Consider the following 14,896-nt stretch of genomic DNA (forward strand, 5'->3'; position numbering starts at 1 on the left):
ATTCCCGATGATGTGGGAGTGCAGTTACAGTTGCTGGGTGTTTGGGGTGAGCTCTTATGATCTCAGTCTTTGTGCACTCGTTCTGCTGCCTCTCGCACAACCACGGGACAACAATACCAGGCAAAGAGCGACACCTGACTCTTCTTTGTATTTTTGCCTCTGTCTCCAGTAAATAAATTCACATCTTAGTCAGAACACATTAAATTCCAGGCATCACCAAGTTTATCTCTTTCTGATCTTTGTTTTATTGAAACAGGATTGATCTCATACATTCCATGACAGACATAAACTAGAAGGAACTCAGCGGATTTGGCACAAACTATTTGTTTGAAGGAATATGCAACTCTCTCGGTGGAATTCAGCCCACATCGGATCTTTGCCTCACCCTTTTTATTAGCAGTTGGTTCAGAGATCAAGAGCGGCTGCCAACAGACTCCATGATTGACTTCATCGCTTCCCAGGTCTCCTGGGCAGTTGGAATGATCTCTCTGGAAGGCAGCATGAAACCATAGCGACCAGTATCACGGAGTTCAAACGCAAAGGAGTATTTGATGCCTTGGTTGTAAGTCCAGTCAATGCTGCCTCCACTAGCCTGATCTGAAAAGGAAGCGAGGGAAAGAGAAACAATTTGGTTTCTGAGTATTTGATCATCTGGGTTTATAAATTAAATAAAGAGTTTGGATTCATCTAGTGTTGATGTGCGTGGTTGATCAAAGATGCAGTCCAAGGATGATCAAGCAAGCAGTCCAATGAGACATATTCTAAAGTAAAGCCATTGGCTTGACATATAAAGTACAGAGTCTCCCACATACACCAAGTAATCTGTCTTTGTGAAATTGGTTGAGGGGTTAACATTGCTCAGGACACACAGGAGAACTACCCTGTCAAGGGATTTTTCATAAATACTGAAGAGAATAAATAAGAATGTCTCACCAATCTCAGCAATAGGTCTAAGAATTCAGTTTTTTTTTAAATTGAGCATTGCACTGGAGCATCAACTTGGATTAAGTCCTTAAATCTCTGGTGTTGTGGTGCGTGGGTCTCAAAAGGAGGCACGAAGTCCAGTGTTTGAGAAGCACCTTTATTGTATTCCTCCCGGTTGAAGGGAAGACGAAACCAGAGGAAGATGGCACCCAAACCCTGCCTTTTAAACCCTCCGGCTGAGGGCCGCCTCCGGACTGCACCACTCCTGTGCTGAGGGGTTCGGCAGTATAATGGCATGACCCTTAGGAGCCGCCACAGGACCCCCTCCCCCCCCAGAACCAGAGGCACAAAACGCACCGGCGGGCGCACGACACCCGGCCGGCCCGCGTGCGGAAGTCAGCAGATCCCGGGGCTTGCGGGGGCGTAGGTGGAGGGACAGGTCGAGGGGCCGGCGGGAGGACAGGTGGAGTGACAGGTGGAGGGAGTCGTGAGGGGGGGCGCCCTCGGGGCCGAGGTTGAGCAACCAGCACCGGCTGGTCAATGTCCAGGTGCGCCGGCTTTAAACGGTCAATCGACACGGCCTCCGGCCGGCCCCCCCATGTCCAGGACAAAAGTCGAGCCACCACAGTGTGATCTTTGAACCCACGACAGTTATAGAGATTACATAATGAGCCTCAGCTGATGTCTATAATGTTGGTGTTCTTCCATCTTTCCTGAGCTGATTCTGATGAAACCACTGTCCATGTACATCAACCATCACCCGCATAATTTCATCCAGGTATCTCATCTTCCTGCCTGAGGCAAGACAAGGAGAGTCAACTGAACTCAAGTGCTCTGATATTCAACATTGTCCTACCCTCACCTTGGTAGTGGAAATCACCAGATACCAATTCTACACTGAACTCAAGTGCCATCCCCTCCCCTCCCCAGACTACTTCCTCTGAATATTCCTATTCCCCACCAGAAGTAATCTCTTTCATTCAATGACGGATCAGGGAACCATTCAGGGAAGGTTATGTTTTTACCATATTCATGTTGGTTTTTAAGTCCCTCCATAGTCTTTCGTCCCTCGTCCCTGGAATCTCTAATATGATTCTCCACTCCACCAGATCCTGTACATTCCAATTTTAATTGCTTCCCCACTATTGGTGGTCGAGCTTTGTGTTGCCACAGTCCTAAGTGCTGCAATTTGTTCAGTAAAGCTCCATACCTCTCTCTATCCTACCTCTTACCTCTCTCTTACCTACTTATTCACTTCTCAGGTGCTTCCAAAGACTTTTGTCACTGCCTTCATAACTTTCTACTTGGCTTGGAATCAATGAGTCTTTTGTTTGGTAAAGCAAGTGTGGAACTAAGTAATATTTTTTCTGCATTAAAGACACTGTTTCTACTACACTGAGAACTACAGTTACCAGCCATCAGGGAGTGTAAAATCCATTCTCTCTCTCCTGACATCGTTATGCAAGAGACTGTAACACTGCCAGATGACTTACAGATTGCATCACAGATGGATCCAATTTCGTATCGTGTTCCATACATCGAGGTTAAAGACCTGACAGCGGATTTGGCAATTCCTTCCTAAAGCAAAGAATAATCAGGATCAGCAACAGAAGAATTCCTGACTACTAGAGTTCATTTGCAAAAGGTATTTTACATGATGAAGAAAAGCCATCCAGCTTCTCCTGTTCACTGTTTCCATGTGGAATTCATCATCACATTCACCTTTGAAGAAGGTATTTTGGATATTGTAGCGGCACCAAACGTGGTGAATAAAGGTGAGACGTCAGGCCGGTTCAAAGGGTCGTTTATTCAGTGGTGACACGTTAGGTTGGTGCACTAACTATATTACAATGTTGCTGTAGCCGAACGAGGTTGTTCTCTCGGGCTCAGCTACCGGTTGACTCCTCAAGGTCTCGAGGTGAGAGACCTTAAGTACCAGGACACTCCCTCTAACCCATGACGTCACGTGCCCGCCCTCGTATCTCCTGACGAGGGTTCGAGCATGAGTGGCTCGTGTTTAGGCTGACGCCACAAAATGCACTAAATGATCGGGCATTGTTTGTCACCCTTCACCCCAGCTTGGAGCGAGAAGCCAGTAGAAGCAACTTGCAAATAGGTTGGTCAGAGGAGTCCTGGGTCAATTCTTGTTCAATGTTGAGATGACTAGCTCCAACATGGATTGGAACAGGGACACTAATTATGTATTTTCCCTCTGGAATGTGAAAGGTCCATTTTCCTGTTTGCAATGTGCCCCCTACTGGTTATCTAGGGTAGGACAATATTATAAAATAATATGTATCTCATAGATGTTAACTGAAGATGCTGAGTTGAAATGAAACAAACCTCTTCCCGATGCAGTAAATGACAATGCCTGACTTGCAAAAAATAGGCGAAAGAGGGAAAAAACACTATGGTGAGAAGGCAAGGGGAGGGGGGTGGGTGGGGTGGGGTGGGGGGGGGGGGGGGTGAAGAATTAAGAACATAGGTAAAGTTTGACCTACCAGCTCCTGGTAATCAGCAGGATGCACACATTTATACCCGAAGGGAATCATGAGGAGCTGTGAGTAACTGTGAATGGAGATGAAGCTCTTGATGTTTTTGTGGTTCTGCAAAAAGTTCACAATGGCTGCAACCTCAGATTCAGAGTTGGCGTAGGGTCCATGATAAGTTTCCCTGCACGGATTGCTACTGGTTCCAGGACCTATCATCGGAAGTACAGACACAATGATTCCTCACACAAACATCCAAGTGCATTGTTCCCGTCATCCTCAATTCCCTTCCTCTCCTGAAGGTGCCACCACAGTGCAGATGTCCACTATCCTCTTCCCGCGGAAGCTGCAACTTATTGTCTGACTATGCAGCAGCGATGCATGTGGTCCTCTGCTTGAACGCTACCTCATCTGCTTAGGATGTGTAGCATTCATCCCGGATTGACCTTGTCTCACCAAATCAATTCAAGGTCTGAATGGGTAAGATTTCCTTCCCATTGCAGAATCACAGAGTGGTTACAGCAGGGAAGGAAGCTTTTGAGACCATTAAGTTTACACCAGCCCTACATTAGGACAGTGAAGTGAGTCATCCTCTTCCCATAGCTCTTTATGGTATTTCCATGTTACCTATTCAGCTTTGTTTAGAATATAATCAAATCTGCTTTCACTACCACATCCTATCTGTCCGATTCTAACCACAACCTGTAAAAAATGGTGCATTACTATTGACACTGGGAATCAATCACCTTTAATCTTAATCTGCAACAGTTATCCCATCTTTCATGTTTTCTAGATTTCTAATAAATCTCCTCACAACCTCCTATGTTGTTCCAGTGAGATCAAAAGTACTTCCCCAATGTACAGGTTTCTCTTCCCGAGAATCAATTACTTCAATTTCAGAAGTCCTGATAGAAGTATATAACATTTTCAGAGGTATAAATAGGATAAATGCAGTTAGATCTTCTTTCCCAGGATAGAAATGTCAATTAGTAGAGTGCAGAGTTTTAGGATGAGGGGGCAACATTTAAAGTTAACATTCAAATTTAAAGAAGATATTTGGGGCAAGTATTTTTACATGGACTGTGGTGAGTGCCTGGAATGCACTGCCAGGGGTAGTAGTGCAGGCAGGGCACTACAATAGTGCCATTTAAGAGATGTTTGGATAGGCACCTGTATAAACAGGGAATGGGGGAATGTAGCAGACAGATAAGAGTTGGTCTTGGCATCATGTTCAGTACAGACATTGTGGGCTGAAGGGCCTGTTCCTGTGCTGCAATGTTCTTTGAGGCTAGTCCTAGTTTGCTTCACCTTTATATAATGAATGGTTTAAATTAACTGAATACTATTGAGATCAAGAGTTCAGATCTCTGAATTATTACTCCAGCAACATAGCCCATTCTGGACTATAATGCCACCCACATTTCTGCCGAATGCATTCAGTCATTATATTCAGCTTCAATATTCCAAGGATAGAGGGAACAAGACATCATGATTAGCCACCAGACCGTTAATTTCTGGAGGCTAAGGCAGTGACAGCTACAGCTATACGGATTTAACCCTGGAATAGGCACAACAGTGGTGGCTACTGTGGTCAAATAGTTTTCTGGATAAATATACAATCTGCAGGATGGACATAGAAACATAGAAAATAGGTGCAGGAGTAGGCCATTAGGCCCTTCGAGCCCGCACCGCCATTCAACATGATCATGGCTGATCATCCAATATGATCATGGCTGATCATCCAAACGCATTGGGTTGGGCAACATCTGTGGATGGAAAGTTCTCAAAATTACAATCTCAAACACCAACCATTCCTTTGCCCCCACAGATGCTGCTTGACCAGTTGAGTTTCTCCAGCAGATTGTTGCTTCATATTCCTGCTTCTGCGCTCTTCAGAGTGTCTCCAGCTCTCTGAATCCCACTGCCTAATGGTCCCACTTCTGGCCATGAGAGGAATATACTCTTATTTTAGGGCACTTCAAATTTTCCTCGGAGGACAACTGGAAAAGCACAGGCTTGACCAAAAGCCCATACACGAGGCCACATATTCACACTACAGCTTGTGAAAGAAGGAAGGAAAATGGGATGCGGAGACAGGGAAAACAAATTTAAATTCCCTCACGAACCTCCAAAGCCGGCATCAAAGTTCCTGTTGGCATCGACCCCAAAACATTTCCCTCCGGGGGCTACAGACCTGGTCTTGCGCCACATTCGATTCTATGGAAATTACACAAGATATTAATCCCAGCAGTGGAGAGACAGAGGTGCTGCAATAGTTATTTTGAGCTTTCAAGAATGCTAACACCCATTCTCTAAGCTCATGAGGGAAACATAATGTTGTGATCTGGCCACACAGGGATGCTACAATATTCGTTCTCAGAAATCACAAGAATGCTCTAATACTTATTTTTCCAAAATTCTCTTGCCTAACTTTTCTTTTGGTGATGTTATGATCTTTTTCCTTTGAGCTAATATTATCTTTCTCTTGATAGATACAGAAAGCTGAAAGCTGGAGTAACTCAGAGGGACAGGCATCACCTCTAGAGAGAAGGAATGGTTGACATTTCGAGTCGAGACCCTTCTTCGGATTGAAGAAGTCTGAAGAAGACTTTCAGGTCCGAAAATGTCTCGACCCGAAACATCACCCATTTCTTCTCTCCAGAGTTGCTGCCTGTCCCGCTGAGTTACTCCAGCTTTTCTGTGTCTATCATCGGTTAAACCAGCATCTGCAGTTCCTTCCTACACATTATCTGTTTCCTGTTTGTCAAGACCTTTTCTGTGGGTTTTCTGTTTTGTCTTAAAGCATTACATATTGCATGTAAACTATATTGGAGGAATCAGGGAGTATTAGTGAAATTATTGTTTTAGTGTTTTCTTTTGAACATTGAGGTTGAGGGGACACCTGATAGAAGTTTATAAAATTATGAGAGGCATCAATTAGGTAGACAGAATGGATTGTTTTACACTGAGAGCAGCAGATGCTGGTTAACACCGAAGTTAGACACTTGCAGGAGGAACTCAGCGGATCACAGTATATGTAATGAATGGGAGATTGGGAGGTATAGGGGGTGTGCACGTAAGGTCACTGGGTCATAGGGCTTGACGAACGGAGCCGCTCAATCCATCTGGAGGACATCCGTAACTTCCGGTATATGTTATTAATGCAAGAAATGCGTACTTTCCTACCTGTTAAAAACCGCCAAAATGTTGAATTTTTGCGCTGTAAAAAATTGTGGAAGTCGGGGTAAGTGTGAGAGACATGTACCCAACTTCAGAATTCCAAAAGTGAAGTGAAATGAAGGTAAAGAGAGAAGGGACTACAGCGAGAGTTGAAGGGACTACACTGCATTTCATTATTTATGTTTTTCTTGATTCCCTTTGGTATCTAATAAGTCTCAGAAGTGATAAACCTGACTGTAAAATTTGCTTCAGAAGCGTTTTATTTTTGTATGTAAAAACCCACTTGAGAACCATGGGCGCTTTAAAAAATTTACAGCCAGATTTATCACTTCTGAAACTTTTTAGATGCCGAAGGAATCAAGAAAAAACACAAATAATGCCTTAGTTGATGAAATGCAGTGAGCAAACGGCCAATGTTCGCCAAGCACTCAGGCTGTTGTTGTCCCTTCAGCTCTCGCTTCTATCTACCGTCATTTCTCCTCACTTTTGGAATTCTGAAGTAGGCTAAATGTCTCTCACGCTTATCCCGATTTCCATCATTATTTACAGCGCAAAAAGTGGCAATTCCGACTAGTTTTAACGGGCCCGCAACGCTTGAAACAATGGTCACCTGCACTTACCTGCAGTTCATCGCGTGTACTCCAGTTGGCGTAGTGTATCAGCAGCACGGGTCATGGGTCGTGACCCGACTGCCGTGAAACCTCCCCAGTAGCTCCTCGTTCGTTTTCTGGGCCAAGTTAAAGTTGGACTATCCCACGAACAGTTAGTTACCTGATAGATGGTTACCTGTGTATTTACTAACATCTTCAGCACCAACAGGTGACAGGTGTCCAGCGTGTTCACAATAAGGGGGCAGAATGACGGGTGGGGACTCGGTGTCTATGAGTGATATAACCACACCAGCTGTTCCAAGCGCAGCCCACCACACTGGGCGGCACCAAGCTGGGCGCCCCGGGCACTGACCTTGGTGTGCGTGTAGACATAGCCGTCGGGGTTCACCACGATCTCCATGTAGATGTCCATTCTCTGCAGCAACGACGTGATGAAGGTCTCCTGGCCGTAGTCACTGGCGATCTACAGGAGAAAGACAGAACATGTGGCGAGTACTGTGATAACATTGGATCTGGACGAACATGAGCGGACTCGCTGTTCCCAGTGTCTACAGTAACACGTGGAACCCGAAGGGCGTTCGGTTACATAACCTCTGCTGCCTCAAACGCAAGAAGAAGGAATCACACCTCCCCGGAATTTCGCCCGTATCTCTTCTCTCCGTATCTTTTCACATCTAGCCTTTGTCACTTACTCCACCATTTGCCAATCAGACCTCCCTCATCTTGATCCAACTGTGCTTTGCCGCGCCCCCACCCCCTTTCTCTCCTCCCCACCCCAGTTTCAAGAAGGGTGCCAACCTGAAATGCCGCCTAACCATTGCCTCGTCCACTGGTGTTAGCTGGCCCGCTAGATTCCTCCAGCACTTTGTGTTTTGCTCTAGCTCCCAGCACCTGCAGTTAGTTGGTTCCCCGTAGCTGGCTGGTTACCTTGTTCGCCATCCAGATGGCGCTGGCTGGTGACACCCACTCGCGGGCGTGGATTCCGCTGTCGATCCAGATGGCTGGACGCTGCCTTCCCCCGGTGCTGAACTTCACACAAGTAAATGGAAGACGATTACAGGCGGGGACGAGGATTGGGACTGGAGCGGATCGACCTCGGCTTGTTCTAGGTTAGGTGGGTACCCGGCTTCGTGTTGGTTCGTTTTCTGGGAAGCGGGATGATTTTCAATGGGATAATGGAAACCAACTCGTGGCACAGTTGATAAAGCCGCTGCCTCACAGCACCAGGGACCCGAGTTCGACTCTGAACCCGGGCACTGTCTGTGTGGAGTTTGCACGTTCTCCCTGTGACCGTGTGGGTTCCCTCCGGGTGCCCCGGGTGTCTTCCCACATCCCAAAGAGTTGGTTGTAGGTTAATTTTGGCCTCATTGTGTAGGGAGTGGATGAGAAAGTAGGATAGCATAGAACTAGCGTGAATGGGCGATCGATAGTCGGCGTGGACTCGGTGGGTCGAAGGGCCTGTCCCATGCTGGAATGTCCTATGACATTGTTGCCATAGAGGGAGTACAGAGAATGTTCACCAGACTGATTCCTAGGATGTCAGGACTTTCATATGAAGAAAGACTGGATAGACTCGGCTTGAACTCGCTAGAATTTAGAAGATTGAGGGGGGATCTTATAGAAACTTACAACATTCTTAAGGGGTTGGTCAGGCTAGATGCAGGAAGATTGTTCCCGATGTTGGGGAAGTCCAGAACAAGGGGCCACAGTTTAAGAATAAATGGGAAATCTTTTAGGACTGAGATGAGAAAAAAAAATTTTCAAAGAGAGTGGTGAATCTCTGGAATTCTCTGCCACAGAATGTAGTTGAGGCCAGTTCATTGGCTATATTTAAGAGGGAGTTAGATGTGACCCTTGTGGCTAAAGGGATCAGGGGATATGGAGAGAAGGCAGGTGCGGGATACTGAGTTGGATGATCTGCCATGATCATATTGAATGGCGGTGCAGGCTCGAAGGGCCGAATGGCCTACTCCTGCATTCTATGTTTCTATGCTGCATCTTTCAATCAGACTTCCATTTACACATTCTGTGGCTAATCTGGAGGGACTGGACAGGACCAGACTCCATAGGAAGTTTGTGGAAACTGTAACGGCAATAATAGTGTGGAAATCTGGCACTATGGGTCTGCTGAAGCTTTAGTAACGGAGCTGGTGAGAAGTTGCAACACTGACTCTCTCCACACCTTCAGCACGTAGAGCGGCCGCCCTTCGAACGACGTCCCAATCTCTAGCTTCTGCAGCAGCCCGGGAAACGCAAAGACCAGATCGTCCATCCATGTGTAAATCTGCAGCAAAGGTGAGAGACAAGTTAAAACCTAACACGCAAAGAAGGCAGACGACCAGGCGGGCCGGGGAACATTCAACATTGGGTTAAGTTACAGAGCAGATTAGGGGAATTCAGAGGCTGCTAAACACCACGGCGAATATCCTGGACTAGGATGAGCAAGTCAAGGTGAGCATTGGACCCCGGCTCATTGCAGTGATCACCACCTGAATAACTTTTGTGGGATTAAGGGTTGCTGCTTTTCCCAGGTAGCTGCTCCAATGAGGGATGCTGTCTGATGCCGATAGCCCTTTCTAAGAATGAGATCAAAATGAGTCAAAAGGGTTTTGCGTCCATCTACAATTTGGTCGGCATGGACAAGTTGGGCCGAAGGGCCAGTTTCCGTACTATATATGACTCTATACTTGAGGGCGCAACAATGGCACAGCTGCTAGACCCGGGTTCGATCCTGACCTCGGGTGCTGTCTGTGTGAAGTGTGCATGTTCTCCCTGTGACCGCGTGGGTTTCCTCCGGGTGCTTCCGTTTCCTCCCACACCTCAAAGACGTGCAGGGTTGTCGGTTTCTGTAAATTGCTCCAAATGTGTGGGGTGTCGATGAGAACATAGAACCATTATGATGGTCGGGGTGGACGCGGTGGGTCGAACGGCCTGTTCCCATGCTGTATCTCTGAAAGTAAAAACTAAAAAAAACTTCCCGGACTTTGTGACCTGATGAAAGGGCGAAGGCTTGTGACAGATGTGTTAATGTACCGCCAGTTCTTGTCAACAACGGGGTAAGGGTATACGGCATGAAGGTGAAACGTAAACCGGGGTATGCTTTCGGGTTGCGGGAAACTAACAGGAGCGAAAAAAAAGTAATTGGGAAAAAGTTGACGAGAACATCCCTGGGTATCAGATTGAATCATAATCTGTGGTGGTTTGGGGAGAAGTGACGTTGGATATCATCCAGGAATAATTACACATGCCCCCTCCCTCAACCCGCGGTTCACTGGTCTTTGCTAATTACTTTCAGAGAGGACACACTTACTAATCCATCGGCTACCGATGAATTGATTATTGAATTTGGCTGTTCAAATGTGTCAGAACATGTAAATAGTCGGGGCTGCGGAATTTTGCTCCGGGTAACATCTTCTGCTGAGAAGAGTGGACCTCGCGCACCAGAGAGCATTGCCAGTCAATTAGCGCTCTCGTTCCCTCCTCTCTCTAGTTAGTCATAGAGTCATGCAGCTCAGAAACTGGCCCTTCGGCCCAACTCGGCCCCTCTCCACCCACGGTAACACCGCATGCCAGCGGAGGGAAGCGACGGCTGACTAGTTAGTGCCAGTGGTCCAGCCATCAGCCAATCTAGCTGACTACGCCGCTCTAGCCGACCCTGGACCCCGGGTTGCCGCATGTTGCGGGTGTTGGGCGGACTGACCTGGTGGTTTCCCGGGGCGTGTACTCACCTCACTCAGGGTGTGGTAGGTGCCGTAGTTGAATGTGGAGAAGGTGCGTTCCATCATGGTCGACCTCTCCAGCTCAGCTTTCTCGCTCTCAATCAATACCTAAAAGATGCAATGCAAAACTATACGGGCCTTTCCAATTCCTAAGGCACGTTAAAATGCTGCACTAAAGTCCCCACAATCAGCGATTAAATAAGTGACTAACTGATGACATTGGAGGGGAGCAAAACATGATCAATATCTTCGCTGTTCTTTTATTCTTCCGGGTTTCTTTTGCGCCTCAACTTTCCCGGCAAATTATCAAACTTGCGTATCAGAGACAAGTGTAATCCTCATCCTGTTTCTACTTACATATTTGAGACCCCACAACCCCCCCCCCCCCCCCCCCCCCCCCCCCCCCCCCCCCCACACATAACTACACAGCTGTACTCTCACCCACACGGGAACAAGACCCCACACACACGCGGGGTCGCTGGTGATATAGGTGGTGATATATTAAAACATATAAGATTGTTAAACATGTTCCCGATGTTGGGGGAAGTCCAGAACCAGGGGCCACAGTTTAAGAATATGGAGTAAGACATTTAGAACGGAGGTGAGGAAACACTTTTTCTCACAGAGAGTGGTGAGTCTGTGGAATTCTTTGCCTCAGAGGGCGGTGGAGGCAGGTTCTCTGGATGCTTTCAAGAGAGAGCTAGATAGGGCCCTTAAAAATAGCGGAGTCAGGGGATATGGGGAGAAGGCAGGAACGGGGTACTGATTGGGGCTGATCAGCCATGATCACGTTGAATGGCGGTCTGGCTCGAAGGGCCAAATGGCCTACTCCTGCACCTATTGCCTATTGTCTATTGTCCCTCCTTTAGCCCAGGCCAGCGACCGTCGGTGTGACACGGGTTAGCACAGGCTGTACCTGCAGGTCTTCAATCATTGTTGAGTACTGGATCCCATTGTGCTCCAGAAACACCTTGAAGGTCTGAAGACTACCCCGAGGAACACGGACATCCATGACGAGGTCGGTCTTGTGGGGACTCCGCCAGATGTCAAGCTAGGGGAGAAGAAGCATGGCATTTACACATTCCCAGTGGCCACCTTAATCGCTGCCCAGCTCTGCGTGTTATTGGGGATACAAGGAACTGTAGACGCTGGTTTACAACAACAAAAATGCTGGAGTAATTCAGCGGGCCAGGCAGCATCTCTGGAGGCCAAGGGTAGGTGATGTCATCCTGTCGGTATCCGATCGTCCGGCGCCGCCGTTCGGTCACTGCCTGCACTCAAGTCTCGTCAACATCTGAAGAAGGATCCCGAGCCGAAACGTTACTCATCTTTTTTCTCCACAGATGCTGCCCGACTCGCTGAGTTACCGCAGCACTTTGTGTCTACCGTTAGTTCAAAGTAAATCTACTGAAAACTCAGCTTTAAGTGTCGAATAGGTCAGGAGGACACATTATTGGCAACAATGCTGAATATAATATTCAACTGTCAGCTCCATACGCCAGTTTTCCCACTACACACAAATCTGATTCCTTTCTGGAGGGAGAGACAGATTGCATTTTGCAATGAAAAACCAGCATCTGCAGTTCCTTGTTTCTACATTTCCACTCAAGGTGCCCCGGGTATCTGCAGCTCCACCCGGAGCGAGTGGCGAGGCGAGTGGCTATGGCCTTACCTGGAGATGATCCTGTTCCTCCATCGACATCACCAAACTCGCTTGTTCCTCATCTCTGAGTGTGATCCGGAGTACCTGATCCCTGTAAGCAGGCCGGCGGTTACTGGTCACATTTCACTGCTGGCCCTTTTACAAATGATTACAAACTGTGGGGTTGACATTTTGTTAAAACACACATAGACTTGCCATCCCCATCTCCGTACTTTCCCCAATCTTACAACCTTACAAGTCACCTATTTCTAGCCCGTGAACTACCTGGAGTTTTTTAATCCGTAGTTTCTCTCTCATTGTTGCTCGTATCCCCAGTCAAGCCAAGGGAAATACCACATTCAAACCTGATGATCAAATAATTGAAGATCGACACAAAATGTTGGAGTAACTCAGCAGGACAGGCAGCATCTCCGGAGAGAAGGAATGGGTGACGTTTCGGGTCGAGACCATTCTTCAGACCATCAAAGAATTGATCTGGTTTAAATGTGCTGCCTTCATTGAGCTCCAGAATTCGTAGATGGGAGTGGAAACGCGGAGACCGTCCCTTCGGCCCATCGTGTTCCTCCTGACCTTAAGTGCCTGTCCATTCTAATGGAGACACAAGAGATTGCCGATGCTGGAATGTTGAGCAAAACACGACGTGCTAGAGTAACTCAACAGGTCGGGCAGCATCATTAGTTTAGTTCAGTTTAGTTTAGAGATACAGCGCGGAAACAAGCCCTTCGGCCCACCGAGTCCGTACCGACCAGGGATCCCCACACATTAACACTTACGATAGAACTTTATTTATCCCAGAGGGGAAATTAGTTATAAAACACAAGGAGATATATGAAATTAAAGAGACGAGGTGAAAGTCCAGGGTTGGGGATGTGCAAAGATTGGGGATGGGGGATGGGAGCACGACAGAAGGGACCCTCACACACACACACTGGGAACAAATTACACATATACACCAAGCCAATGAACCTACAAACCTGTACGTCTTTGGAGTGTGGGAGGAAACCGAAGATCTCGGAGAAAACACACGCTGTCACAGAGAGAAGGTACAAACTCCGTCGTCGGGATCAAGCGCTGGCAAGGCTTGTCCGGCATCAACTCTAGCGTTGCGCCACCGGTACCGTCTGTGGAGACTTGTCTCGGCTTCCGCTTGGGACCTGTCCATTCTCCCTCCCTCCTCCTCCCTCCTCCCCCCCCCCCCCCCCCCCCCCCCCCCCCCCCCCCCCCCCCCCCACATTCTGCACCGGTCTTGGTGAATTTGCTCAACAATTGAAGATGGGATGCTAAGTCTTAACGACTCAACATAAAGATCTCCCACACTTTAGTCTGATTTCTGGTAAACTAATATTAATGGACCCGCTCGAAAATTACAAAGAACTACAGATGCTGGTTAATGAACAAAATGACATAAAGTGCTGGAGTAACTAACTCAGCAAGTCGTGCAGCATCTCTGGAGAACCTGGAGAGGTGACATTTGGGGTTGAGACCCTTCATCCCGTCCCGACATGTCAGCTACACATATTCTCCAGAGATGCTGCCTGACCCGCTGAGTTAACTCCAGCGCTTTGTGGCCACTTGGAAGTTACTCCGCCACTGGGCCACACAAACTTACCCCACAAAACCTCCATGAACACAAACGGCCACCAGCAAAGCAGAGAAAACCAAAAGTTTCCCCATGGTGAAGTCTTGCAGACAGACCCAATGTCCTGTCGGTATATAAAGGGCGAGAGGCGCGGGGGCGGCCGCCTGGCTCGGAGATTAATGACTGACATTAATTTGCAGAAAGGTGGAATAATTCCCACACAAAATAATTTTCCTGTATTATTTTCCAGAAGCATCTTAATCATTGAGAGCAGAAATATGCATCAGCATAATCACTTGATGACGCTCGAATTCATTGGACACTTACCAGAATACAATTTATGCAATTGTCCTTGTAAATTAACCCTTTAAGCCTCAGTATCATTTTGCACTGCCTGCACTGCGCCGCTCCAAGGCTGCAGTTTCCTCATTTTTGAATTAGTCACAACATACTTCAGTAGATAGAAGCTGGAAGTTACAACGTGAAGTAGAGAGACTCGTTTGCGTTTCCCAGTTTCCCCAGACCCAATGTGAGTTTTAGAATCAACAAATGATGCATCTGGACTCACAAACGATTTGACCAACCGCTCCTGTTTCACGATCTCCACCGCAGTTTGGACCTTTGTAATTCCATGGAGTCACATAGAGCACAGAACCCGGCTATTTAACCCAACCTGCCCATGCCGACCAAGATGTCCCATCTACACGAGCATCCCTCTAAATCTTTGCTAT

General features: G+C 47.3%; 1 protein-coding gene across 1 annotated transcript; it reads right to left on the bottom strand.

Moving 5' to 3' along the window:
* Positions 1-205: 205 nt before the first annotated feature.
* On the bottom strand, positions 206-14,318 carry LOC129707896 (carboxypeptidase A1-like). Its single transcript, XM_055653337.1, has 11 exons — positions 14,196-14,318; positions 12,596-12,677; positions 11,840-11,974; positions 10,933-11,031; positions 9,387-9,488; positions 8,132-8,233; positions 7,557-7,667; positions 5,540-5,630; positions 3,426-3,625; positions 2,418-2,502; positions 206-597 (listed from the first exon to the last, which is right to left on the bottom strand). Exons 1-11 carry the CDS (start codon positions 14,258-14,260, stop codon positions 413-415), a joined length of 1,257 nt encoding a protein of 418 aa, XP_055509312.1. The 5' UTR covers positions 14,261-14,318; the 3' UTR covers positions 206-412.
* Between the last annotated feature and the right edge of the window lie 578 nt (positions 14,319-14,896).

The sequence above is a fragment of the Leucoraja erinacea genome, chromosome 22 (assembly GCF_028641065.1).
Source record: "Leucoraja erinacea ecotype New England chromosome 22, Leri_hhj_1, whole genome shotgun sequence".
Classification (NCBI taxonomy): Eukaryota; Metazoa; Chordata; class Chondrichthyes; order Rajiformes; family Rajidae; genus Leucoraja; species Leucoraja erinaceus.

Bases quoted from the DNA above. Each gene is read 5' to 3' on its own strand.
- LOC129707896 (XM_055653337.1), bottom strand. From the start codon at position 14,260: ATGGGGAAACTTTTGGTTTTCTCTGCTTTGCTGGTGGCCGTTTGTGTT. The intron at 12,678-14,195 runs GTAAGTTTGTGT...GCCTGCTTACAG, and splicing joins GTTCATGGAGGTTTTGTGGG to GGATCAGGTACTCCGGATCA. The intron at 3,626-5,539 runs GTTCGTGAGGGA...TTCCGATGATAG, and splicing joins CTTTGATGCCGGCTTTGGAG to GTCCTGGAACCAGTAGCAAT.